The following is a 27,752-nucleotide window of genomic DNA, read 5'->3' on the forward strand; positions in this document are numbered from 1 at the left end:
ATGCGGGCAGCCGTAAATCCCAGCGTAGGTCTCGTGAGTCAAGCAGAATCGGCGGCAGACGCCCACATGGTTGGAGCAAGCGCGGGAAGCCAGCGGAAGGCCCACCTCCTGTCCAGCTTGGAGCATGGTACACAAACAGGACGGTTAATATGTGGCACCCCCCCACCCAAAATGATTTGCTATTTATCCTTCTTAACTTCACTTTTGTGCATCTGCACCCTGCGAAAGACAGGATGGCACCTAGGGTTGCCAGGTCCCTCTTTGCCACCTGCGGGGGGTTTTTGGGGCAGAGACTGAGGAGGGTGGGGTTCGGGGAGGGGTGGGACTGTAATACCATAAAGTCCAATGGCCAAAGCGGCCATGTTCTCCAGATGAACTGATCTCTGTCGGCTGGAGATCAGTTGTAATAGCAGGAGATCTCCAGCTAGCACCTGGAGGTTGGCAACCCTAATGGCATCTCAGACCTCTCCCATCGATAATTATGTGCGGCAACCTAATACTTTCCAGTCCTTTACACAGAGAATCACTCCTGATTCATGATGGGATTCGCACAAGGCTCTCTCTGCCACCAACCAGACTTGCCGGACTAAGGCAGGCAACTGGTGGGAAATTTGGGGAGGGGAAGGACCTACCAATTTTTGGGTCTCCAGTATCATGATGTCACTTCCACGCAAACCTAAAGTGGCGTCAACGCAAGGGGGTGACGCTGTAGCATTTGCCCGAAACTGCGTGTGGATTTCAACCCAGGTATTTCAGATCCTCATTGGTCCCTCTAATCCCTACACCACACTAGTTCTCTATATCAAGGCTTCTTAAACTGTGGGTCCTGACCCCATAGGGGGTCATGTAACTGAATGTGGGTGGGGGGGTCACGAAAAATTTGGCAACAGTAAAAGGTTTCTGAACCTATACCAAAGAATTGTTCTAAAATCTCTTTATGATTTATTATCTGTAAATGTTTGATTTGTCTACCTATTTTATATACCTATATACCCTTGGTCATGTAAAAATTTCTCGGGCGAAAAGGGGTCGCAAGTGGGAAAAGTTTAAGAAGTCCTGCTCTATATTATAGCTGCATATACTGGACTTTCTATATCTCGTAGGGTTGCCAACCTCCAGGTGCGGCCTAGAGAGACCCTGGAATTACAATTGATCTCCAGACTACAGAGATCAGGTCCCCTGGAGGAAAAGGCTGCTTCGGAGGGTGAACTCTAAGGCATCACATTCCCATTGAGCTCTGTGTGTGTATGTGTGTGTGTGTGTAAAGTGCCATCAAGTCGAAGCTTACAGGGTTTTCAAGGCAGAGGTGATTTGCCAGTGCCTTCCTCTGCACAACAACCCTGGTATTCCTTGGTGGTCTCCCTGCTTAGCTTCTGAGATCTGACGGGATCGGGCTGTACCATGCTGCCTCCCCTCCAACTCCCCAAGCTCGACCCCCAGGAATTTCCCAACTCAGAGCTGGCAACCCTACCCAGCTAGGACCGCTCGGCCACTGGTGGCCGAAATCCAGTCCCCTCCTGTGCTGTGGATGGTTGGTAGGCAGGGTACAAATGCCATAGAGTCCACCTTCCGAAGGGGCCATCTTCTCCAGGAGAACTGAACTCTGTTGCCTGGAGATCAGTTGTAATCCCAGGAGATCTCCAGCCACCACCTGGAGGCTGACAACCCTATTCCAGTATAATGACCCAAAGTGGGGAAATAGCAGACCAGCTGGTCAATCAGCAGCTGTGTAATATCTGGACAGATGTCTCTCTTGCTCCATGGGTGCCTCAGGTCTGCAAGCCAATGCTCCAATATAGGAACCTGCTGACGAAATTTGATGTAGAACAGGGTCATCTGGAGATCCCAAATGCCTGAGCGGGCCTGATGCTGCCCCAACAAAATCCTGGGGATTAATACACAATGCCCGGAACATCAGCTGGATCTCAGCTGCTGTTGCCCGGGCAGTCCCTGGACAAAGGGTGATTTTCCCATTTTCAGCAGACAGATAGTGTGGGCTGGCTGGGTGTCAGATTGGGAGCCCTGACCTAGTTAGAAAATACGAACATCAGAAAAGCCCTGCTGGGTCAGGCCGAGGCCCATCAAGTCCAGCAGTCTCTTCACGTAGAGGCCAACCAGGTACCTTTAGGAAGCCCACAAACAAGACGACTGCAGCAGCATTATCCCGCCTGTGCTCCACATCACCTAATATAACAGGCATGCTCCTCTGATCCTGGAGAGAATAGGTTTGCATCATGACTAGTACCCATTTTGATTAGCAGCCATGGATAACCCTCTCCTCCATGAACATGGCCACTCTCCTCTTAAATCCTTCCAAGTTAGCAGCCATCACCACATCCTGGGGCAGGTAGTTCCACAGTTTGACTATGTGTGAAGAAATACTTCCTTTTATCTGTGTTGAATTTTTCACCCTCCAGCTTCAGCAGATGACCCCACATTCTAGTATTATTGTTAGGGTGCAAATGCTGTCAGGGTCGTATCTGGATTGTTCGAACGTATTTCTTTCAGCTGAAATTTGCCAATCACTTTAGCCCTGTGCAGACTTTCTCAAAGTGGGTTACACAATCACAATGTCTTTTGCAGATGAATCAAAGTGTGGTGTGTTGGGGTAATTAAGAAATCCTTTATTCCATAGAAACTTCTTTCCAGAAGAAGATGTTTCTCGCTTTTGGGATGTAAGGATCCTGACAGGTCTAATATTTTATTTTGTTGTCATATTACAACACCTATACCCTGCCTTTCTACCCTGAAAGGCCCACTGTGGTGGCTAACAAATAAAAACATACATCATAAAATCACATCTTAAAAACCAACAATAGCCCTGCATGACAAACTTCCTTGTTCATAGAACAGCCCATGGGTAGGAGTCCCTTTGCATTTGCTCACCCTCAGACAGAATCATAGAATCGTAGAGTTGGAAGGGACCACCAGGGTCATCTAGTCCAATCCCCCATACAACGCAGGACATTCACAACTACCTCCCCCGCTACACCCCCAGTGACCCCCTACTCCATGCCCAGAGGATAGCCAAGATGCCCTCCCTCTCGTGATCTGCCTAAGATCATAGAATCAGCATTGCTGACAGATGGCCATCTAACCTCTGCTTAGAAACCTCCAGGGAAGGAGCGCTTACCACCTCCCGAGGAAGCCTGTTCCACCGAGGAACCGCTCTAACTGTTGGAAAATTCTTCCTAATGTCTAGACGGAAACTTTTGATTTCATTTCAATTGGTTGGTTCTGGTCGGACTTTCTGGGGCAACAGAAAACAGCTCTGCACCCTCCTCTCTATGACAGCCCTTCAAGTACTTGAAGATGGTTCTCATATCCCCTCTCAGTCGTCTCCTCTTCAGGCTAAACACTTACCGATTAACCCCAGGAACACCAGAAACAGCAGAATTGCTGGTCCCAAGACCTTCATGATGAAGCAGTGGCTGACGCTTACAGGCCGGCCTTTCTATCCATCCCCTCTAGTGACCTGGCTTTCAGCTCTGCCTTTTTCATTGCACTGGGGAGGGTTTTGTCTCGGTCCTGCAGCACCACAACGGGGCCGGATTAAGTACAACAGTGGCCTGGGGTAGCCTGGATTTTTTTGTTCAGAAGTGAATTCTACTGAGTTCAGTGGCATTTATGCTCAGATGAAGAATGCAAAGCCCTCAGCTGGCAACTTTCAGGACCTTTGAGGGGAGGGAGACACAGGTAACTGTCATTGCACAACACTGTGACATCCCTTCCAGAGAGGCCTAGCAACCCATGTTTCCTGCCAACACTTGGAGCAGCAGGAAGAGGAACATTTTTAAAAGTTTGTATCCTGTGTGCCATTATGTTACTTGTGGAGAAAACCTGGGAATGATGCCAGGAAGCTCTAGGAACCATGGAACACTCTGGTTTCACCATGGAGTTTCTGATGATTCCTAGAGCTACCTGGCATCACTTCCGGGGTTTTCCCCTGACGTGGCATCACGGTGCACAGATTGCTACAGCCTCTCATGTCCCTACCCCCAAAGCTCCCGCCGGTTGTCAGGCGTGGCCCAGCAACCCTCTTTCTGGGCATGTACCCAGATGTGATATGACGGTTTTGCACAATGCCCCCGTTGGTTGGAGGTTGCCCATCATAGTGGAAAACCCGGTCTCCTGAGCTCAAATAAGCATGCATGGGATGGTAGCCATAGGCTTGGGTTCTAAGCCTCTGTTTGCCCCATGCCTATTTGCATTTATATATGCACTTCCACACATGCCGAATAATGCACTTTCAATCCGGTTTCAATGCACTTTGAAGCTGGATTTTACTGTGCGGAATGGCAAAATCAACTTGCAAACTCATTAAAGTGCATTGAAAGTGCATTGAAAGTGGATTGAAAGTGCATTATCCAGCATGTGCAGAAGTCTTTCTTTCTTTCTTTCTTTCTTTCTTTCTTTCTTTCTTTCTTTCTTTCTTTCTTTCTTCTTCTTTTTGCCATCAAGTCTAGGGTTGCCAGGTCCCTCTTCACCACCGGTGGGAGGTTTCTGGGGTGGAGCCTAAGGAAGGAAGGGTTTGGGGAGGGACTTCAATGCCATATAGTCCAATTGCCAATGCTGCCATTTTCTCCAGGGGAACTGATCTCTATCGGCTGGGTATCAATTGTAATAGCACGAGATCTCCAGCTAGTACCTGGAGGTTGGCAACCCTAATCAAGTTGCAACCCACATGGTGACCCTCTAGGGCAGGGGTGTCAAACTCAATTGTTATGAAGGCCAGATATGCCTTAAATGTCACTTGTTCGGGCCGGACCGTGCCTCATCGGACCAGATTGAGGGTGGGGGAGGGGGTGGCTGCCTTGGCTGGCTCATAGGCCGGATAAAAGCTCTCAAGGGGCTGGATCCGGCCCTCGGGCCTTGTGTTTGATACCCCTGCTCTAGGGTTTTCAAGGCAAGAGGCATTCAGAGGTGGTTTGCCATTGCATGCCTCTGCGTAGAGAGCCTGACATTCCTTGGTGGTTTCCCATCGAAATACTAAACCAGGGCTGACCTGTTTAGCATCTGAGATCTGGCGAGATTGGGCTACCCAGGTCAGGGCAGATTGCAGGTACCAAAGAACTATTTATTCTGTGCCAGATACAGTCTACTTGTCATGTTAGAATTGGCCACTAGGTGGCATTATAGGTACAGATGTTTGGACCCTAAAGCAGCCATAAAAAGTTCAAGGTTTTATCATCTCAAAGAAATCCACAGCAATAACCTGCTATCAAAGCCTCATTTCCCTACATTTGTACTTCCTGACTTATATGTACCTTGCAGGATGACCTCCAATAATTTATATCCAATTTTTCTGCAAGAGAACGAATGGGACACAAACTGATCAATAAAACAAATATTGTCGAAGGCTTTTACGGTCAGAGTTCATCGGTTCTTGTAGGTCATCCGGGCTGTGTGACCGTGGTATTTTCTTTCCTGACGTTTCTCCAGCAGCTGTGGCAGGCATCTTCAGAGGAGTAACGCTGAGTGTTACACCTCCGGGATAGCCGCTGCCCTTCCATGAGCAGACAGAGCAACGAAGCCAGACTCTGACTCACTCCAAGGCGACTCCCAACAGGCTCGATTTTGCTATCCGCTTCCAGCCCTCGAAAATCCTGCCTGGAAAGTTCGGCTTCCCGAACTGTCTGCACACATCAGTTGCAACAGAGCCTGGCCAGCGTGGCTCCCATCCCCTCCCGCTTAACATCCCTGTTTGCAAAGCCCATTTCCAGCACCACTGTAAGGGGGGAAACACTGTTGAACAGCCTGCCAGAGTTCTGCGGGGCCTGGAGTGCAGATTCGGCACGGTAGGTTTCGCTGCTGCCCCTCCACATCTGGTTTCTGTTCCTCTCCTTTCGCTCCCGGAAAGGTTCTCGCCAGATGGGTTTTCCAGCTGCAGGCGAGATCTCAGCAAAGGAGGAGAGGTGAGCCCAGAGAAGCGGCTCTGGAAACAGCCGGGCTGCCTCGATTCAGGACGAACAGAAGAATCCGGCGTCTGCCCAAGGGGAAAGATTGGGAGCTGCTCTCTCCGGAGGAGGATGGTGCCGTGGTTCATTGGGGTGGCTCTCCTTGGACTCTGGCCAGGCCTAGGGGCAGAAACGTTCACGTCCATGCTCAGCATCCAGCAGGCGCTGGCGACCGAGAGAGAACTCCTCCGGGGCTTGCGCACATACCTCGACGAAGAGACCAGCAGGCTCAAAGACCTCCAAAGGTAAGAGTGAACAGGGCGTGGGCGTCAAAGGGCCCCACAGGCCAGGCTGCTGAGAGCCACAGATAGAGACCCTCTCTGAGCCCGTGGTCTGATCTGGCAGGAGCCCCCCTTGCCCGCCTGGATCCAACCCAAATAGGACAGAAAAGCAAATCACATCCTCTGCCTAGCACCCTGGGCGATAGTAGGAGAGCCAGCATGGTGTAGTGGTTAAGAGAGGTGGTTTGGAGTGGTGGACTCTGATCTGGAGAACCGGGTTTGATTCCCCACTCCTCCACATGATCGGCAGACGCTAATCTGTGAACTGGATTTGTTTCCCCACTCCTACCCATAAGGCCAGCTGGGTGACATGGGCTAGTCACAGCCCTCTTAGAGCTCTCTCAGCCTCACCTACTTCACACGGTGTCTGTTGTGGGAAGGGGAAGGGAAGGAGATTATAAACCGGTTTGATTCTTCCTTAAGTGGTAGAGAAAGTCGGCATATAAAAACCAACTCTTCTTCTTCTCCTCCTCCTCCTCCTCCTCCTTCTCTTTCTCCTTCTCCTACTACCTGAAAGGATTGTTTATTTATTCATTTGCGCCATTTATGTCCCACCTTTCTCCCCAATGGAGACCCAAAGTGGCATATATCATTCTCCTCTCCTCCATTTTATCCTCACAACAACCCTGTGAGGTAAGCTAGGCAGGAGTGTGTGCCTGGCCCATGGTCACCCAGTGGGCTTCCATGGCAGAGTGGGGATTCGAACCTGGTTCTCCCAGATCCTAGACTTGATGCTCTAGCCACTATGCCACCCTGGGGCAGGTTGTTGTGGAGATACAACGGGAAGGGAAACCCAGGTCTGTTGCTTTTGGAGAAAAAGTGGGATAAAAATGTACTGAATAGACAGACGGCATCCGTGTTGTGTGCTGTTTACCTTGACAGCGTGAGTTGACTGCCAATAAGATAATATTAAAAGACAGGAAATTGCCTGCAGTTCAGCAGGGCACAGCACCTGCTTAGTATGCAGAAGCCCCCTCGATAGACCCCTTCAGAGCAGATCCGTGAAGGAACTTTCCCAGAGACCTTGGATAGCAGCCAGTGACTCAGAATCGGTCCATTCCTCACTGACTTTTCAGCAAAAGCTTGAGAACGGGCTCCCTGCCCCGCGCTTGCCTTTCCCCTCCCAGATCTTTCACATTCCATCGTAACATTTTCCACATGCATTCTTCTGTGTGGAGCACGGACCTGGATTGCCATTGTTTTACCATTTGCAAAGTAGACGCGGGGATCCAAAGACCTGTGTTTGTGCCCGAAGAAGGGTTGGTTTTTATACCTCGCTTTTCTCTACCAAAAGGAGTCTCAAAGTGGATTACAGTCACCTTCCCCACCCCACAACAGGCACCTTGTGAGGTAGGTGGGGCTGAGAGAGTTTGGAGAGAACTGTGACTGGCCACCCAGCAGGCTGTATGTGGAGGAGTGGGGAAACCAACCCGGTTAATCAGATTACAGTTTGCCATTCATGTGGAGGAGTGGGGAATCAAACCCAGTTCTCCAGATTAGAGTCCACTGCTCTTAACCACTACACCACAAAGGGGTACATACGGGCAAGCTCAGAGAAAAGTTAGAACTGAAGAAGGAAGAAAGTAAAGCCGGTGTGGTGTAGTGGTTAAGAGCAGTGGTTTGGAGCGGTGGGCTCTGATCTGGAGAACTGAGTTTGATTCCCCACTCCTCCACATGAGTGGAGGAGGCTAATCTGGTGAACTGGATTTGTTTCCCCACTCCTCCACATGAAGCCAGCTGGGTGACCTTGGGCTAGTCACAGCTCTCTTAGAGCTCTCTCAGTCCCACCTACCTCACAGGGTGTCTGTTGTGGGGCGGGGAAGGTGATTGTAAGCTGGTTTGAGTCTTCCTTAAGTGGTAGAGAAAGTCGACATATAAAACCCTCCTCCTCCTCCTCCTCCTCCTCCTTCTTCGGTTTTTGAATCACAACCCAGATTTAAAGGAAAGAAAACGCACTGCCAAAATACTCATGAGCCAGAGTGAGGGGCAAGAAATGTGCTTTCAGATGTGCAAAATTATTTGAAGAGGTTTCCCTCCTGTTGATGAATCAGTTCTGTAGATGATAACCGAAGCAGAAGAGGGAAAAAGAATTAAACAAATTAGCACAAGCAAACTACAGATTTTGTTGTGCAACAATTCGACAAATTGTCCCAGGATCCAAAGCTGTCAGATATTTAACTAAATGTTGGAAAGTGTAGCCTCTTGAAACCTATATACTGAATCCCTCATAAAGTACCCAGTTATGGAGCAATGGTTTAAAATTAGGGTGACTTTGATTGGAAGGGCTACATATGATCTGTGTCTGATAATTGTTTGAGGACGGGGCTCAGGCCACATGGCTTCTCATGCTCTGTCACTACTTAAAGCCCATGCTTTTGCGTGAACACTCTGCATAGAGGTAAAGTAGAACGCAAGAACTCCCCCCTTTCCCGTAATACCAGAATTCAGGATCACTCAATTAAGTTGATGAGCAAATTCAGAAGAGACAAAAAAACCCTACTTCTTCACACCTATATAACCTATGGAACTCACTGCCACAAGATATAGTACTGAGCACTGGCGTAGATGGCTTTGAAATGGATTTGTAGTCTATATTAGACTACTGCAATGCACTCTATGTGGGGCTGCCCTTGAAGAGTGTACAGGAGCTATACTTAATGCAGAATGCTGTGGCCAGTCTAGCCTGGGCCATTCAGATCAGAGTACAAAAAGCATGCAGGTGTTTTGTTCATGTGTTCATGTGTACTATATGGTTCACCTCTTTTCTGTTTGCACCTTCCAGATTCTACCAGAAGATCCAGGCCTTGCATCAAGGAGTGGGGGGCACCGTGGTCAACCCTTTGTCAGCCTACACCCTGATCAAGAGATTGCAGTCAGAATGGCTGAATGTGGTCTATAGCATGGAGGCCAGCCAGAACAGCCAAGGTACTCTGGGTTTTTAACAATTGCAGACCTCAAACAGAAAAGTTTTTAATATTGTCGAAGGTTTTCACGGTCAGAGTTCATCGGTTCTTGTAGGTTATCCGGGTTGTGTGACCGTGGTCTTGGTATTTTCTTTCCTGAGGTTTCGCCCACAGCTGCCTGCCACAGCTGTGGGCGAAATGTCAGGAAAGAAAATACCAAGACCATGGTCACACAACCCGGATAACCTGCAAGAACCGAGAAAAGTTTTTTTTTTAAATGATAACAACGGTGGCAAATTTGCAAAGAATCATCTATTAAAAGTTTCCAAACATCTAAAAATATGTCCACGTGCAATGTCTATCTGCAATTGTTACCTATATGACATATGTTCAAATGGTAATGAAGTTGTAAATTCTTCAACATGAGCCACTGTGGTGTCGTGGTTAAGAGAAGCAGACTCTAATTTGGAGAACCGGGTTTGATTCCCCACTCCTCCACATGTAGTCTGTAGAGGGTGACCTTAGGCTAATCACAGTTCTCTCCAAAATTCTCTCAGCCTCACCTACCTCACAAGGTGTCTGTTGTAGGGAGAGGAAGAGAAGGGGATTGTAAGTCAGTCTAAGATGCTGCCAGCTGAGGCAGACTTCATACTAGGCTATGATAGGGGTGCCAACTGTGGATTAGGAGATTTGGAGGTAAAGCCTGGGAGAGGGCTTGGGGGAGGAGAGGGACCTCAGCGGGATATAATGCCACAGAGTCCACCCTCCAAAGCAGCCATTTATGCAGGAGAACTGATCTCTGTTGTCTGGAAATCATTTGCCATTCCGGGAGATCCCCAGGCCCCACCTGGAGGTAGGGTTGCCAGGTCCCTCTTTGCCACCGGTGGGAGGTTTTGGGGGCAGAGCCTGAGGAGGGCGGGGTTTGGGGAGGGGAGGGACTTCAATGCCATAGAGTCCAATGGCCAAAGGGGCCATTTTCTCCAGGTGAACTGATCTCTATCGGCTGGAGATCAGATGTAGCAGCAGGAGATCTCCAGCTAGTACGGTTGGCAGCCCTACCTGGAGGTTTACATCCCTACTCATAGCCATGACTTACCCAACTCTGGGTTGGGAAATACCTGGAGATTTGGGGGGTGGAGCCTGAGCAGGGTAGGGTTTGGGCTGGGGAAGGACTTCAATGGATCTCTGTCTTCCAAAGCGGCCATTTTCTCCAGGGGAACGGATCTCTGTCGTCTGGAGATCAGTTGTCATAGTGAGAGACCTCCAGCCACCACCTGGAGGTTGGCAACTCTACCTCCTGCCAAGTTGGCTGATGTTATCCCACTGCGACTGACCTTTTAGCCCTCAAGAGCGGCTACCAGAAGCTGGAGAAGAGCCTGCCCGTCTTGGAGGACCTGGAGGGGGCCGCCCGGGCCGTGATGCGTCTGCAAGACGTCTACTCCCTCAGCGTTCGGGGGCTAGCCCAAGGGAGGTTCCAGAAGGTCAGCGGAGCTCCCCGCCTGGACATCTACAGCCCTAGGCAGGATTTCTCCCTCTCCGCCGACGATTGCTTCCATATAGGCAAGGTGAGCAGGTAGCCCTTAACTTATGGTTGCCAAGTCTGGGATGGGATATTCCTGGAGATTTGGGGGTGGAGCCCAGGGAGGGCAAGGTTTGGGGAGGGAAGGGACCTCAGCAGGATATAATGCTGCAGAGTTCACCTTCCAAAGCAGCCATTTTCTCCAGGGGAATAGACCTCTGGAGATCAGTTGTAATTAGGGTTGCCAGCTCCAGGTTGGGAAATACCTGGAGATATTGGGGGTGGAGTCTGAGGAGGGCAGGATTTGGAGAGGGAAAGGACATCAATACCATAGAGTCCAATTTCCATGATTCTGTTAGATCTCCAGGTACTACCTGTAGGTTGTCAACCCTACAACTCTGGGATATAGCCACAAGTAGAGCATTGGGGGCAGGTGGTGGTAGACCATTTGAGAAAGGGTTTGAGGTGCACATAAACTGTGCCTTGCTGAAGGCCAGAAGATCCCCAACAAAAGCCCAGCGCCCGCAAATGTAGCCGTGGGGCCATCCCAATGCCTGAACCACCACGTGCATGTTCTCAGACCAGGGGATGGAGGGTGTAGTGGTCATGATCCAGGTATGGCACCCCATTTGTATCACTACATTTGTAGGGTTGCCCGCTCCAGGTTGAGAAATTTCTGGAATTTGGAGATGGAGCCTGCAAGAATAAATATCTTGTATGCAAGAAACTGTGTGCCTGTGTGCATTTCTACTCGTCCTTCTATTCGCGCCTGCCAAGACAGCTGCATTTCCTCTGCCTGTTCCTTCCAGGTTGCCTATGACATGGAGGACCATTACCACTCCATTACGTGGCTAGAGGAAGCGGTCAACCTCTTCCGGGACTCCTACGGGAGCTGGAACACAGAGGACGAAGGAAGTCTTGAAGATGCCCTCGACCATCTTGCCTTTTCTTACTTCAAGGTGAGCCATCTGGTAGGGGAGCCAGCCCTCAGTTCGTAATTCCAGGGAACAATTTGGGGGCAAAGCCCGGGGCGAGTGTCGTGAACACTATGCCACCTTTGGTTGAGCAGGCGGAAGTGATGTCATAGTGTTGGTGACACTGTGGTGTTACTTCTGCCCAGTCAACCTGTAGGGTTAACAGTAGGGTTGCCCGTCTCCAGGTACTAGCTGGAGACCTCCGGCTATTACAACTGATCTCCAGCCGATAGAGATCAGTTCCCCTGGAGAAAATGGAAGCTTTGGCAACTGGAATCTATGGCATTTAAGCCCCTCCCTTCCCCAAACCCCACCCTCCTCAGGTTCCACCCCAAAAATCTCCAGGTATTTCCCAACCCTCTTTGCCACTGGTGGGAGGTTTGGGGGTGGAGCCTGAGGAGGGAGGGGCTTGGGAAGGGGAGGGACTTCAATGCCATAGAGTCCAATTGCCAAAGCAGCCATTTTCTCCAGGTGAACTGATCTCTACAGGCTGGAGATCAGTTGTAACAGCTAATACCTGGAAGTTGGCAACCCTATCAACCAGAAGTGACATCACAGTGTCACACCAGCATACCACCATTTCCCCTTCCTGCTACTCCACAGAGCAGGGCAGGAGCCAAACCAGAAAGAGATTGCCTGTCACTGTGGGCAACCTGTTATCCCTAGGCAGGAGCTGCAACCAGCAATTTCAGGGAAGTCATTTGACTCAGAAGGAGACTGAGACTGGGAAGGGCAACCATGAAGGAGCTAGAAAAGACTCTTCAGTGTAAGGATGTGTCACTGGCAACCAAGATCAGGTTAATTCATGCCATCGTATTCCCTATTACTATGTATGGGTGTGAAAGCTGAACATTGAAGAAAGCTGATAGGAAGAAAGTAGATTCCTTTGAAATGTGGTGCTGGAGGAGAGTGTTACAGATACCCTGGACTGCCAAGAAAAAAAATCAGTGGGTTATTGATCAAATCAAGCCCGAACTGACCCTAGACGCTAAAATGACTAAATTGAGGCTGTTGTACTTTGGTCACATTATGAGAAGACAAAAGTCACTGGAAAAGACAATCATGCGAGGAAAAGTGGAAGGCAGGAAGAAAAGAGGAAGACCCAGCAAGAGATGGATTGACTCTGTAAAGGAAGCCATGGGCCTCCGTTTGCAAGACCTGAGCAAGGCTGTAAAAGATAGGATGTTTTGGAGTTCATTAATTGTATTTTGTAGAATTGTGAGCTGCCCCAAGCCCGGCTTGGTCGGGGAGGGGTGGGGTAGAAATAAAATAAGTAAACAAACAAACAAATAATTAATAGGATCATGATAAATTGGATGTGACTTGATGGCACTTAACGTACATATACACAGGGAAAGCTGAAGACAACTGTGGCTGGTGGGTATTAAGGAAGAAGGAAAATGGGGGAGGCTATAGGGAAAGAGGAAATAGTGGGGAAGGGGAAAATGGTATCCTCTCCACCCAAGTCCTTGTGGGGGCCCCACTTGTCCATATATCAAGTCTCAATATGGCCGAATATGTAGATAGTTTATTCTGGAGAATGGAGACAAGACTAGATAAGACAGATCTTTCTGCAAACCTGCGGGGGGAACAATTGTTTGCATAAAAATCTGATATCTATATCTATCTATCTATCTATCTATCTATCTATCTATCTATCTATCTATCTATCTATCTATCTATCTATTGGGGGGTTAGACTCCCCCAAAATAGTAGAAGCAATGCCTGTAGCCACACATACTGAGGTTCATTGGCCAAGCAAGAGGGTGTAACTTCCTGGCAAAATCAAGATCCCATGTTTCTTTTCTTTTTTTCCCTCTAGAATTTTAACCACATTTTCCTCTCCTTCTCTCTTTCTTTTTTGTAAGGCAGGAAACATTTCTCATGCCTTAAGTCTCTCCCAAGAATTCCTTCACTATGGTACGTGTCTCTCCGGGAAAGAAAATGTCCAGATCTGGTCAGTCTGAGAAATGTTGCTGTTGATCATTCTTAAGCAAGGTTTAGAGAGATTCCTAATAAAGTCCACTCACTGGACCATAAGGAACTAGGGAATCCTTATGATTCCAACCAGCCAAATTATGATTTGTTATTATGATTCCTGTAGTGTAGAGGGTTATTGTTTGAATGTGGGGGGAACTGAACATTACAGGGTGGAGCCTGGGGATGGTGGAGTGTGGGGAGGGACCTCAGCAGGTTATAATGCCATAGAATCCACCTTCCAAAGCAGCCATTTCCCCCAGGGGAACTGATCTCGTATAGCCTGGAGATCAGTCAGAATTCCAGGAGGTCTCCAGCCACCTCCTGGAGGTTGGCAATCCTAAATTCTGGGAGAACGCCAGGCCCCACCTGGAGGTTGGTAACCATATAGGCACCCCATACTACTTTATAAGGTGACCAGGGGCCATGGCTCAGGGGTAGAGAACATACTTTTCCCGCTAGATTCTTGATTTAGTCTCTAGCACCCCCACTTGAAGGATCTCAGGCAGCAAGTGGTGGGAGTGACTGGACCTTGGAGAGCTGCTGCCGGTCAGAGCAGGCAATTCTGAGCTAGACGGGCCAAGGAGCTGACTAAGTAGAAGGCAGCATTGTGTCCCGTGTGCCTGATGTACAAGCAGCACAAGGCACAGCAAACGTCCTCTTAGGCCTTTCTTTCCCACCAAGGAGGGGAGGCTATCAGAAGCGCAGAGGGATCCATTCTAGCTCTGATCATATTTGGAGAAAATGTGGGTTGAAGCCTGATCTCTACTAGATCCGAGCAACAAGAGGATTGCCAGAAACATCCTGAAGTACGAGAAACTTCTGCAGGACTCCTCTGAGAGTGGTGAAGAGACGCCAGCCCTGCAAAGGCCAAATGTGACGCACCTGGAGACCAGAGATATGTACGAGAAGTTGTGCCAGTCCTTGGGATCTCAGGTGGGTGTGGCACAGGTGCCCTCATGGGTCAACCTCTTATTGTTAAATATTACTGAATAATATAGCCTTTCCCCCCAAGTTTGGCAAGGCTCTTTGCCAGCATGGTGTAGTGGTTGAGAGCGGTGACTCTAATCTGGGGGACTCTGATCTGGAGAACCGGGTTCGATTCCCCGCTCCTCCACATGAGATGGGAACTCTAATCTGGAGAGACGAGTTCGATTCCCCGCTCCTCCACATGAGCTGCGGACTCTAATCTGGAGAACCGGGTTGGTTTCTGCACTCCTCCACAGGAAGCCTGCTGGGTGACCTTGGGCTAGTCACAGTTCACTTCGAACTCTCTCAGCCCCACCTACCTCACAAGGTGTCTGCTGCGGGGAGGGAAAGGGGAGATTGTAAACCGGTTTGATTCTCCTTAAAAAGGTAGAGAAAATCGGCATATAAAAGCCAACACTTCTCCTTTTTTAACAGCTGCACAACCAGCAAAATCCAGCATTTTATTGATTGATTGATATTTATTAAAACATTTCTATCCTGTCTCTCCTCATGGTTCAAGGCGGCCTACTATAATAGTTAAAACACTTTTTTAGTGACAAGCAAAAATAAAATAGCAAACCCTTCTGAGCCCTGCCTGCCCTCGTTTTCTTAGTTTGGTTTCCCAGCTAACCAGAGAAGAAAACAATGGAAATAAATCTTGTCAGCTGAAGCTGCTATGAAAGGCATGAGAGGTGGGCTGGTAAAACAGGGATAAAGATCCCCTTCACTCACTCCATCTTTCCCCTCAAAAAAGCAGCTCCAGCAGCTGCATTTGGAAAAGGTAAAGGAGGCCTTTTATGCACGGGTTGTTCCTGTCGTGGTCACCCCCGACTACTTTGGGGCTTCGTTTTGATTATGCATGTATTTCCCGACCTTCAGAAGGCGCCTCACTCTCCCCTCGCGTTTCCCCCGGTGTTTTCAGGATGCTGTTTTACCCCGAGTTTAAAGTCTGTCTCGATCCCAAATCGAAAGCCAGTCCTGTGCATACTTGTCACTTTGGGTTTTTCTCCCCACACCTGTTCTCTTCTCCCTCCCACATGTCTGTCGCCTTCATCCAACCCCTCCCCTCGAAGCAATTTGCAAGTGCACTAGTGAGAGATATCATGAGGCTGCTTAGTCAGTTTCACAGCGAGTGTGGGTCAGTTTCAGATGGAACAGTGAGAGGATGCTGAAATAATCACAAACCACCTATGCAGCTGCTTTTGGTCAGTTTCACAGTGAGTGTGGCTCAGTGTTCTGGGCAGGATGGAACAGAGCTGGACTGATCTGCCGCCCTCCCCATGAGGGTGGTTATTTCGGCAGTTTCACAGCAAGTGTGGGCCAGTGTTCTCGGCATGAAAGCCTTTTTTTTTTTTTTTGCGAGTGTAAGACTACCAAAGGGCTGGATCCGGCCCACAGACCTTACGTTTGCCACCCCTGGTGTAGACGATACTTACTCTGATGGGCCAATGGTCTGATTCAGTATAAGTCAACTTCATGTGTGTTCGAGGAAGGCTTTGCAGAGGAAGGCAATGGCAAACCACCTCTGCTTCTCCATGGCCTTGAAGGTAGGGTTGCCAGGTCCCTCTTTGCCACCGGCAGGAGGTTTTTGGGGCGGCGCCTGAGGAGGGCGGGGTTTGGGGAGGGGAAGGACTTCAATGCCATAGAGTCCAATCGCCAAGGCGGCCATTTTCTGCAGGTAAACTGACCTTTATTGGCTGGAGATCAGTTGTAATAGCGGGAGTTCTCCTGCTAGTACCTGGGGGTTAGAAATAAGATATTAATTTATAAAGGTGCAAATAAGTGCAAAAAGTGAGCATATATACAAAATGAAATACAACAAGATACAAAATTTGAATGTCAATCCAGCATAATACAAAAATTCAGTAGAAAATATGAATGTCCTGTAAGTCAGGTGTCGATATATACTGTCCGTAATAGACTTTTTTTTGTGCTTATTGGCAGCTGGAAGGCAGATGTCTGAGGCAAGGGCCACAGCAAAAAGACGTCAGGACGTGTCGTCTTTTTGCTGTGGCCCTTGCCTCAGACATCTGCCTTCCAGCTGCCAATAAGCACAAAAAAAAATCTATTACGAACAGTATATATTGACTTACCTGACTTACAGGACATTCATATTTTCTACTGAATTTTTGTATTATGCTGGATTGACATTCAAATTTTGTATGTGTATCTTGTTGTATTTAATTTTGTATACATGCTCACTTTTTGCACTTATTTGCACCTTTATAAATTAATATCTTATTTCTAGTACTTTGTGAGTGCTGTTTGGATCCTTGCCATTATCCGTACAGCACTGAGCCTTTATTTCTTCCAAGTACCTGGGGGTTGGCAACCCTACTTGAAGGCCTCTTCTGGGGTCACCCTAAGTTGATTGCAACTTGACAGCACGTATGTCTGTATGTCGCAGTGCCTCACGTCTCCCTTCCGCCGTTCCTCTTTCAGCCCACCCAGTACCGGCAGGCGGGCCTCTGCTGCTCCTACGAAGCTAACGGGAACCCTCAACTGGTCCTCCAGCCGCTGAAGAGGGAAGTCATCCACCAGCGTCCTTACGTAGCCCTCTACCACGACTTTGTCAGCGATTCTGAAGCCGAGAAGATCAAGGAATTGGCCGCTCCTCGGGTAAGCGTGTCAAATGTGGGGGGCCAATAAAATCCCCAGTGACCAGTCAGAAAGCCTCACCTGGCCCAATTACTGGAAACAATTACTGGAATATAAATGTTATCTCTAGAGTGTGGTGGTGGGAATTTCTCTGCAGAGCTCAAAGTGATATGGCAAGAAGAAGAACATTTGTTTTTGTATACCCTGCTTTTCTCTACCGTTAGGCGTCTCAAAGCAGCTTACAATCTCCTTCCCTTCCCTTCCCCACAACGGGCACTTTGTGAGGTAGGTGGGGCTGAGACAATCCAGAGAGAACTGTGACTAGCCCAAGGTCACCCAGCAGGCTTCATGTGGAGGAGTGGGGAATCGAACCCAGTTCTCCAGATTAGAATCCGCAGCTCTTTTTTATTTATTTATAATTTTTATTAAATTTTTAACAAAACATACAATATAAGAAAAAAGAAAAAGAAAAAAAAGAAATATAAAATACAGTAATATTAAAAGAAAAAAGAGGAAAAAAAGAGTTGTACAAGGGTATTTATACAACATATTCAATTCAATCATAATAAATTTAAGTATCCAATAATACCCTTTCCCACACCCACCGAAAAAGTGACCCGTCACCCGACTTCCGAAGAAGTGTCTGGTAGTTTTGTTTACCAGTTGTCTAAAACTTAATTTTATTTAAAAGAATCCGCAGCTCTTAACTCACTACACCACGCTGGATTCAAGTCTGCTCGCTCATGGGGGTTCAGGGCATAGGGTTGCCAACCTCCAGGTAGTAGCTGGAGATCTCCCGCTATTACAACTGATCTCCAGCCAATAGAGATCAGTTCACCTGGATAAAATGTCCACTTTGGCAATTGGACTCTATGGCATTGAAGTCCCTCCCCTCCCCAAACCCCACCCTCTTCAGGCTCCGCCCCAAAAATCTCCAGGTATTTCCCAACCCGGAGCTGGCAATCCTATCAGGGCAGTACATTGTAAAGACTCTCTAGCCCTGCTTTGTACAAAGATGGGGCACACCCACGAACAACAAATGTGGGTTCATCTCCTCACATCTCAACTGGCCTCTCAAACAGAAGGTCTTCTCCTCTGTCCGCCAACTTTTTCTTCCTTTCCTGGGCAGCTGCTTCAGGGGCAGCCCAACCTGGCCCATATGGAAGGCATTAACCAACTCCGCAGCGCAGATGGGACATGGACGCTGCTCCGCCTTGCCCAGACGCAGCCGGCTCTGGGCTGTCGGCACTCACCACAGTGGGTTTGGCTCTTCGACCGTGTGGCCTTTCTGCCGATTGCCTCACCTCTGTGGTCTCTCTGGGAACTCGGTGGGCTGGGCCGATTATCCCACGCTGGGGTTGCTCCTAACAGTCTTTTGAGCAGGAGAGGGGTTTGCAGTTTTAAAGGGAGTGGGGAGCAATGTTTGTTTCCTCCAGCGAACCCCCAGAGTCCTACTAATGCGTGTTCATTATTTATAGGGTTGGCAGCTCTGGGTTGGGAAATACCTGGAGATTTTGGGGTCTGTGCCTGAGGAGGGTGGGGTTTGGGGAGGGGAGGGACTTCAATGCCATACAGACCACAGAGTGTGTATATTACACTACACAGAGGAACAGCAAAAACACAAGTTTCTACCCTGAAGTGTTTGGGTGTGGGTGTGTAAAGTGCTGTCGAGTCACAGCCGATTTATGGCGATGCCAGCAAGGGGCTTTCAAGGCAAGGGAGATGCAGAGGTGGTTGACAATTGCCTGCCTCTGCAGGATTTTCCTTGGTGGTCTCTCTTCCAAATACTGACCCTGCTTAGCTTCTGAGATCTGACGAGATCGGCCGTACCACGCTGCCTTCCCTCCACCCTGAGGTGCTCACAACCTACAATTTGACACAGAAGAGGCAATAGAAAGAAGAAAAGTGGGGGCAAACAGAAGAGAAAGCCCTCAATTCAGTGACATGTCCTAAGGCTTAGCTCTGGGACGGGGGCTACCGGTCCTGCCACATCCTCAACGTTTCTCTCTGCCTCTTCCCTCCTTAGTTGCAGAGGTCAATAGTCGCCTCCGGAGAAAGACAACAGAAAGCCGACTACCGGATAAGCAAAAGGTAATCGCGACCCCCTGTTGAGCCCTGGAAGAATTTGTGTGGGGGAAGTGGCTGACCTACCTAAAACTGGATGCACATCTGGCACGCAGTTGCCTGGGAAATGCTACAGAGCCATTCCTGAGTGGGCACCTGTGCCTTTATCTAACAGGTGGATCAGAGGCAGAAATTCAACTGGTCGTTATAGCTGTGTGCATACACCCTACTGCCCCTTTGGAACATCAGCGATGTGTAAAACTCTGGCCTTAAGCACCAGTTTAAATGCTACAGCACACAGATCACTGAAAAGTGCTCCTGGAGATGTGTTTAAGAGGGTAGCCATGTTAGTCTGCAGTAGAAGAGCTAAATTCGAGTCCAATAGAAGCCTAGAGACCAACATTTTTTGGGGGGTATAAGCTGACAAATGGTTTCTGATGAAGGGAGCTTTGACTCTCAAACGCTTATATCCTTAAAATCTTGTTGGTCTCAAAGGTGCTACTGGACTCAAATATAACTCTCCCATAGGATGGCGCCCCATGCAAGGCATGTGCTGTTTGAGGGATGTCCTAGACTTGGAGAGGGGCTGTGGCTCAGTGGTAGAGCATCTGCTAGGCATGCAGAAGGTTGCAGGTTCAATCTCCTGCATCTTTAGTTAAAAGGCTCAGGCAGCAGGTGATGGTGAATCGTCTCTGCCTGAGACCCTGGAGAGCTGCTGCCAGTCTGAATAGACAATACTGACTTTGATGGACCGAGAGGATCTGGTTCAGTAGAAGGCAGCTTCATGTATTGATCTGACAAAGGTACCATGCGTTGGTCCAAGAAACATAGTACTCAAGTGCACTGCCCACTTTGTGGAGAGTTACCTCAGCCTGATGTAGAGATGGCATTTGCTTGAAGCATGCTGTGGTTTTGTGTTACATGTGCTGTCTGTAAGAATCATGGTTTTCTTTGGCATATGGGAACAAATAGCACTTATTGGTGAGAAGAGAAACTGCTTCGAAGAGGTCTCTGGAGAGACTCATATACACAGAACCAGTGTGGTGTAGTGGTTAAGAGCGGTGGTTTGGAGCAGTGGATTCTGATCTAGAGAACCAGGTTTGATTCCCCTCTCCTCCACATGAGTGGCAGAGGCTAATCTGGTGAACTGGATTTCTTTCCCCACTCCTACACATGAAGCCAGCTGGGTGACCTTGGGCTAGTCACAGCTCTCTCAGCCCCACCTACCTCACAGGGTGTCTGTTGTGGGGGGGGGGAGGTGATTGTAAGCCAGTTTGAGTCTCCCTTAAGTGGCAGAGAAAGTCGGCATATAAAAACCAACTCGTCTTCTTCTTCTTTTATAGAAGAAGAAGAGTTGGTTTTTATATGCCGACTTTCTCCACCACTTAAGGGAGACTCAAACCGGCTTACAATCACCTTCCCTTCCCCACTTTCTCTGCCACTTACATTTATTACTCCCCAGTGAGCGGCTCTCTGGGTTGGGAAAAATGACTTCACGAGGCCTTTGGCAAAGCGCGAGACCCCCGCACACAAGGGATGACACGTCTTTTGTGGTCTAGAAGCAGAGCAGAGCCGGCCAAGACTTTGCCGGATGATCTCATCGCTCAGCTTTGCAATCTCTGTTTGAGGCACCCCATTAAACACAGGAATTCCATTTCCCAGCTTTTGGGCAACTGCTGAGCTCTTAACCCTCTTGCTTTTAGGCAACGGGAGAAATACAAATATCACTGGCTTGGAATGTCAGATAAAAAGAAGGGGGAGAAACCTCTGAGAGCCAGCGTGGTGTAGTGGTTAAGAGCGGTGGTTTGGAGCGGTGGACTCTGATCTGGAGAACCGGGTTCGATTCCCCACTCCTCCACATGAGCGGCGGAGGCTAATCTGGTGAACTGGGTTTGTTTCTCCACTCCTACACATGAAGCCAGCTGGGTGACCTTGGGCTAGTCACCACTCTCTCAGTCCCACCTACCTCACAGGGTGTCTGTTGTGGGGAGGGGGAGGGGAGGCGATTGTAAGCCGGTTTGATTCTGCCTTAAGTGGTAGAGAAAGTCGGCATATAAACACCAACTCTTTGACTTCTGGCAGAATATGGCATCAGCAGGGGACAGGCAAGTCTCTCTGGGGAGAGAGTGCCGGAAGTAAACAAGAAACAAAATAATTCTGTCTCGCTGTCCTTAGCCAATGTTCTGACTCTGTGTGTGTTTTAGTGCCTGGTTGAAAGACACTGTGGATCCCCTGATTGTGACGCTCGATCGGCGGATCGCAGCCCTGACCGGTTTGAACATCCAGCACCCCTATGCAGAATATCTGCAGGTGGTGAACTACGGGCTAGGGGGTCACTATGAGCCCCATTTCGACCATGCGACCGTAAGTACACCGGATACATGTCTGGTCTAGGGTTGCCAGCCTCCAGGTAGGGACCAGAAATCTCCCAGAATTACAACTGATCTGCAGACCACAGAGATCAGTTTCCCTAGAGAAAATGGCAGCTTTGGAGGGCAGATTAGGCAGCGTTATAGCCTGTTGAGGTCTCTCCCCTCCCCAAATCCCACCCTCCCCACGTTCCAGCCCTAATTCTTCCCAAACCCAGAGCTGGGAACCTTAGTTTGGTCATTTGTTCTTTGAAATTAACGGAAATTAATCTTCCCATTGATTTGATGGGTTTGTTGAAGCCATTTATATTCTGCCTCACCTATCTTTTGAGAGTTACCTGCTGATTTCAAACCTTAGGAGGCAACCCAACTGTGTCTTCATGGTGAGAAAAGTTATACCAGTGGTTTTCTCCTGTCATATGGCTGTTAAAACCATGCCAGTTAAAAAAAGATAGTCGCTCCAATTACAGAGGTGAGATAGGGCTGGGCCAGGCCACAAATTTTAAACAAATTAAAAACTGTAGACGTATTTATGGATTCCGTAAATAGTAGAAAGGGGCAGAAGGTTTTTTTTTGTACACTTCTTGTTTAATTATGTTACCTGCAATGCTTCGTGTCACCTAGTCACAACTTCCAAATACACAAGCCTCAGCCATGAATAATGCAATGCTCTGTCAAAAAGCAACTCTGTTCTTTTCATGCAGTCAAGAAAAAGCCCCCTTTACCGGTTGAAATCTGGAAACCGAATAGCCACGTTGATGGTTTATGTGAGTACTTCCTTTCGGCTGGAATTTGTATTCGGGTTTGGATGAGGGGAGGGGAAGCAAAGAGTAGGGTTGCCAGGTAACCTCTTTGCCATCGGCGGGAGGTTTTGGGGGCGGAACCTGGGGAGGGTGGGGTTCGGGGAGGGGAGGGACTTCAATGCCATAAAGTCCAATTGCCAAAGCAGCCATTTTCTCCAGGGGAACTGATCTCTATCGGCTGGAGATCAGTAGTAATAGCAGGAGATCTCCAGCTAGCACCTGGAGGTTTGGCAAACGAAGGTTAGCGTGCTGTAAGAGAATTAGCACCTGGAGGTTGGCAACCCTAGTGAAGAGGGATGCTTTAGAATACACTGTATAGAGCAGTGGTTCCCAACCTTTTTTTGACCAGGGACCACTAGGACTTTTTTGTTCGGTTCAGGGACCCCAAGGTTCGAAATAAAAATTCAGAGAATTTGAAAATAAACTTTAATCATAACTGTTAGTTAAACATTAAACTTAGAATAATATTTGAATATATATATTTTATAATAGAGAACTTTTAATTGAAAATATTAATTTATTATGGGTTTATAACTTTGTTTCGCGGGCCTTAATTTAGTTCTTGCGGACCCCTGGGGGTCCACGGACCCCTGGTTGAGAACCAGTGGTATAGAGCAAGGGTCCCCAACAAGGTGGCTGTTGGCATGTGGGGCCCGCCTACACTTTTCTCAGCACCTGCCAAGTGTTTTTAGGAACTGGGTGGGGCCAGGGGGGGCTTTTGCCCAGCGAGGCTTCTGATTGGCCTTTGGAGATTTGACTGGCTGTGCAGATTTTTTACAACGCTGCTTTGGCTGCAGCTGCCACCACAACACAAGGATCTTCACCGTGCGACTGAAAGTAAGCTATGGCAGCCATTTGGCGGCTGGCTCTACCTGCTGCAGCAGCCCTCTTGCGGCAGCTCTTTTGTGGTCGCACCAGCTTTAGGGTTGCCAACCTCCAGGGGGTTGATCAAACAAGGACAGCAGGAAGGCTCGATTTCTAATACGATCCTGCTTTTACTTAAAGGTATATCATCCTTAAAAGGAAACCTAAATATTACAATCATGAAAGGGAACTTAAATCTTACAACATTCTAAGCCCCTTTACATAACAACAAACTATAACAAAGCTAATAAGGACATTAATGTCATGCCCACTGTTTATATACTACACAAATTCAATCAAAATACATTTCAAGCAATGTCTGCAACAGCGGCAGGTCAGCACCAAAATTGAATTTGTGTAGTTATTAGGGTTGCCAGGTCCCACTTCTCAACCGGCGGGAGATTTTGGGGGCGGAGCCTGAAGAGGGCAGGGTTTGGGGAGGGGAGGGCCTTCAATGCCATAGAGTCCAATGGCCAAAGCGGCCATTTTTCTCCAGGTGATCTGATCTCTGTCGGCTGGAGATCAGTTGAATTAGCAGATCTCATGCTACTACCTGGCAGTCGGAAACCCTAGTAGTTATATAAACAGTGGGCATGACATTAATGTCCTTATTAGCTTTGTTATAATTTGTTGTTATGTAAAGGGGTTTAGAATGTTGTAAGATTTAAGTTTCCTTTCATGATTGTAATATTTAGGTTTCCTTTTAAGGATGATATACCTTTAAGTAAAAGCAGGATCATATTAGAAATTGAGGCTTTGTGCTGTCCTTGTTTGATCAGCTTTCCCTGGTTTATCAGCATAGGTTATTGTATTTTGGTATAAACCTCTAGGTGGTGGCTGGAGATCTCCCACTATTACAACTGATCTCCAGCTTGATAAGATCAGTTCACCTGGAGAAAATGGCTGCTTTGGCAATTGGACTCTATGGCATTGAAGTCCTTCCCCTCCACAAACCCTGCCCCAAAAACCTCCTGGCGGTAGCAAAGAGGGATCTGGCAACCCTAGGCACAGGGTTCCATTACCTGTGATCCTCCCTGTGGCTAGCAGCAGCAGAAAACATATAAAATATAAACAACTGTTTGCTTGACATGAAATGTTACCTGTTCAGAGGTTATCTTTCCTGGATGCAGAATTTGTATTTTAAATATTCATAGAGCACCCCATCTTCCAAAGACAGTCTCTAGCATAGGCTTCTTGGTTTTGTTCCCTCAGCTGAGCTCTGTAGAAGCTGGAGGATCCACAGCCTTCATCTACGCAAATTTCAGCATACCTGTGGTCAAGGTGAGGGTTCACTTTCTCCAAAGAGTTACTTGCATCCCTTTTTCAAAACTTTAATTTATATTTGCGTTTCAAAAGATTTTTCACATCTACTCCTTTTGAAAAACAACCTTCTGGCAAGCATCCCGACCCCTGCTCTATCCATCCTGTCCTTTCTCACATTACCCAAATTGGCACACGTATCAGGCTCATAACATGTCAAGCAGGGCCACAAACTTCAGTTCCAAGCAAGTAGCCATATTGGTCTGCACTAGAAAAGCAAGATTTTTGGTCCAGACGCACCTTAAGGAACAACAAGGTTTCCAGGGTATCTCAGGGAGCCAGCGTGGTATAGTGGTTTGGAGCGGTGGACTCTGATCTGGAGAACTGGGTTTGATTCCCCGCTCCTCCACATGAGCAGTGGAGGCTAATCTGGTGAACTGGATTTGTTTCCCCACTCCTACACACGATGCCAGCTGGGTGACCTGGGGCTAGTCACAGCTCTCAAAGCCCCCCACCTACCTCACAGGGTGTCTGTGGTGGGGAGGGGAAGGTGATTGTAAGCCGGTTTGCGTCTCCCTTAAGAGGTAGAGAAAGTCAGCATATAAAAACCAACTCTTCTTCTTCTTCACGAAGAGAGCTTTGACTCAGGTTCGAGACTCCTTGAAGGTAGAGAAAATCGGGGTATAAAAACCACTTCTCCTCCTCCTCCCAGCTTACAATCTGTTGCCCCTCTCGTTTTATCCCCACCATCTATCAGGCCCTGACCTGGGTGGCCCAGGGTGGCCCTACCCGGTCAAATCTCAGAAACTAAGCAGGGTCGGCCCTGGTTACTATCTGGATGGGAGATCTCCATGGTCGTGGCGCAGAGGCAGGTAATGGCAAATCACCTGCCAACGTCTCTTGCCTTGAAAATATAATGGGGTCGCCATAAGTCAGCTGTGACTTGCCGGCACACACACACACAGTCATGAATTGCACCCATGGGATCTGGATGGGTCAAAGAAAAATCTAGAAGAGCCTGAAGCTGGTGGAAGTGAATTTAGGTCACCAGGGCAACTGAGTGGCAGTGGAGGGAGTCCACAACTTTAATGGGAATGATTAAGACCTGGGTGGGGGTGGGGTAGGGTTGCCAGCTCCGGGTTGGGAAATACCTGATTTTTGGGGTGGAGCCTGAGGAGGGCGGGGTTTGGGGAGGGACTTCAATGCCATAGAGTCCAATGGCCAAAGCGGCCATTTTCTCCAGGGGAACTGATCTCTATGGCCTGGAGATCAGTTGTAATAGCAGGAGATCTCCAGCCAGTACCTGTAGGTTGGGACCCTATGGGGGAGGGACATTGCAGATGCTCCTGTCACCACAGAGGAAATTCTATCCGTGTAAATTCCAGGGACACCTCTTTGCGCATCAAGGTATGCATTGCAGTGCCGAATCAGGTCCCTGTACCATTCCTCTTGTGGATAAACTGTCACGTTCTTGGCCTCTGCTCTCTTTCCTAGAATGCGGCTCTTTTTTGGTGGAACCTTCATAGGAACGGAGAGGGGGACGAAGACACCCTCCATGCCGGCTGCCCGGTGCTTGCAGGAGATAAATGGGGTAAGGAAACCCGGCTCAGCTGTCTGCACAACAATCCAGCCGTGTCTCTGCTAAATATGGGAAGGAGACATTGCACACTCATGTTAACAACCCCTTTCAGGAGCCAGCGTGGTAGAGTGGTTAAGAGTGATGGTTTGGAGCTGCGGACTCTGATCTGGAGAACCGGGTTCGATTCCCCACTCCTCCACATGAGCGGCAGATACTAATCTGGTGAACTGGATTTGTTTCCCCACTCCTACACATGAAATCAGTTGAGTGGCCTTGGGCAAGTCACAGCTCTCTCAGCCCCACCTACCTCAACAGGGTGTCTGTTGTGGGGAGGGGAAGGGAAGGTGATTGTAAGCTGGCTCGAGTTTCCCTTAAGTGGTAGAGAAAGTCAGCATATAAAAACCAACTCTTCTTCTTCCTTGTGCAACTGAAGGTAAGATGTAACAGCCATTTTGTGGCAGACATTTTGAACCAGAATTCCAAAGGTGCCAACAGGCTCAAAAATGTTGGGGACCCCTGCTCTGAGGCAAGATACACGTCTTTATTCTTACTCCCTGATCCTGACGTGTTTTGCCTGTGGCTTCATCAGGGGACCTATTGTAATCAGGCAAAATACACTCAGAGAATAAGAACAAGTCATAAAACATACATATAACCAAATACAATTCATTTAGAATATATATTTTTTAAGTTACAGCATCCTGCAATTGAGTGATAAAGGTTTATTTTGGTATAAATAGAACCTACTCAGTTCTAAGGTGTTTTACACTCTGCTATATAAAGAACTGACCGATATCGTACTATATATACAATGGTCCTAAGGATGCTTTGGAACTATAGTCCTTTAAGGGGTTAAATGAACACCTGTTGCATCTGGTTATCTAACCCCTTGAGCCTGATCCGGTCTTTATTGCTCAAGACTGGAGGCTTATGCTACGCAGAATAGTGGTTCAGTTACACAATATTTTATTTCATAGAATCATTGAGTTGGAAGGGATCACCAGGGTCATCTAGTCCAACCCCATGCCCTCCCCCTCATCATCTGCTTAAGGTCCTAGAATCAGCATTGCTGACAGATGGCCATCTAGCCTCTGCTTAAAAACCTCCAGGGAAGGAGAGCCCACCACCTCCCAAGGAAGCCTGTTCCACTAAGGAACCGCTCTGTTAGAAAATTCTTCCTAATGTCTAGACGGAAACTCTTGATTTAATTCATAATTAATGAATTTTGATGCTAGTTGCCTAGAGTTAAAGTCTTTTTTCAGACTGTAGGTTCCTAGGATCTTCAACAGAAAAATAAAATAATTTTAATCTCAGAGACTGCCTTTGCAAAAGAAAAGGAATTTAAAATATAGGTTGTTTAGAGTGATCAGCTTCTTTCCTGACTAAGACTCCAATCCTGCAGAGGAATGCAGCCTGCCCGCAAACTGTGAGCCTAGGGACATCTCTTATTTTCATGCAATTCACAACAAGATTAGACACAAATGACTTCTGCCAGTTACCAGTGACTCTCTCTAGCTGATATCCTCCTCGTTTCTTTTGAACAGTGGCCAATAAATGGATCCACGAATATGGCCAGGAGTTCCGGAGGCTGTGCGGCACCCACCCAGAAGACTAGCAAACTCAGGCATGCTGCTG

The 27,752-nt window shown here is 48.2% G+C and overlaps 1 protein-coding gene across 1 annotated transcript; it reads left to right on the plus strand.

Moving 5' to 3' along the window:
* P4HA3 (prolyl 4-hydroxylase subunit alpha 3) lies at positions 1–27,732 on the plus strand. Its single transcript, XM_056858826.1, has 14 exons — positions 1–143; positions 5,861–6,202; positions 9,021–9,163; positions 10,483–10,706; positions 11,470–11,619; positions 13,503–13,554; positions 14,384–14,547; positions 17,023–17,199; positions 19,205–19,269; positions 21,447–21,606; positions 22,316–22,378; positions 24,491–24,559; positions 26,033–26,129; positions 27,662–27,732. The coding sequence occupies exons 1-14, from the start codon at positions 1–3 to the stop codon at positions 27,730–27,732; spliced, it is 1,920 nt and encodes a 639-aa protein (XP_056714804.1).
* The last annotated feature ends 20 nt before the right edge of the window (positions 27,733–27,752 follow it).

Source organism: Euleptes europaea, chromosome 12, assembly GCF_029931775.1.
Source record: "Euleptes europaea isolate rEulEur1 chromosome 12, rEulEur1.hap1, whole genome shotgun sequence".
Classification (NCBI taxonomy): domain Eukaryota; kingdom Metazoa; phylum Chordata; class Lepidosauria; order Squamata; family Sphaerodactylidae; genus Euleptes; species Euleptes europaea.

Coding starts and splice junctions, on each gene's coding strand:
- P4HA3 (XM_056858826.1), top strand. CDS start 1: ATGCGGGCAGCCGTAAATCCCAGCGTAGGTCTCGTGAGTCAAGCAGAA. Junction 13,555..14,383: donor CCAAGAATTCCTTCACTATG/GTACGTGTCTCT, acceptor GATCTCTACTAG/ATCCGAGCAACAAGAGGATT. Junction 14,548..17,022: donor GCCAGTCCTTGGGATCTCAG/GTGGGTGTGGCA, acceptor TTCCTCTTTCAG/CCCACCCAGTACCGGCAGGC.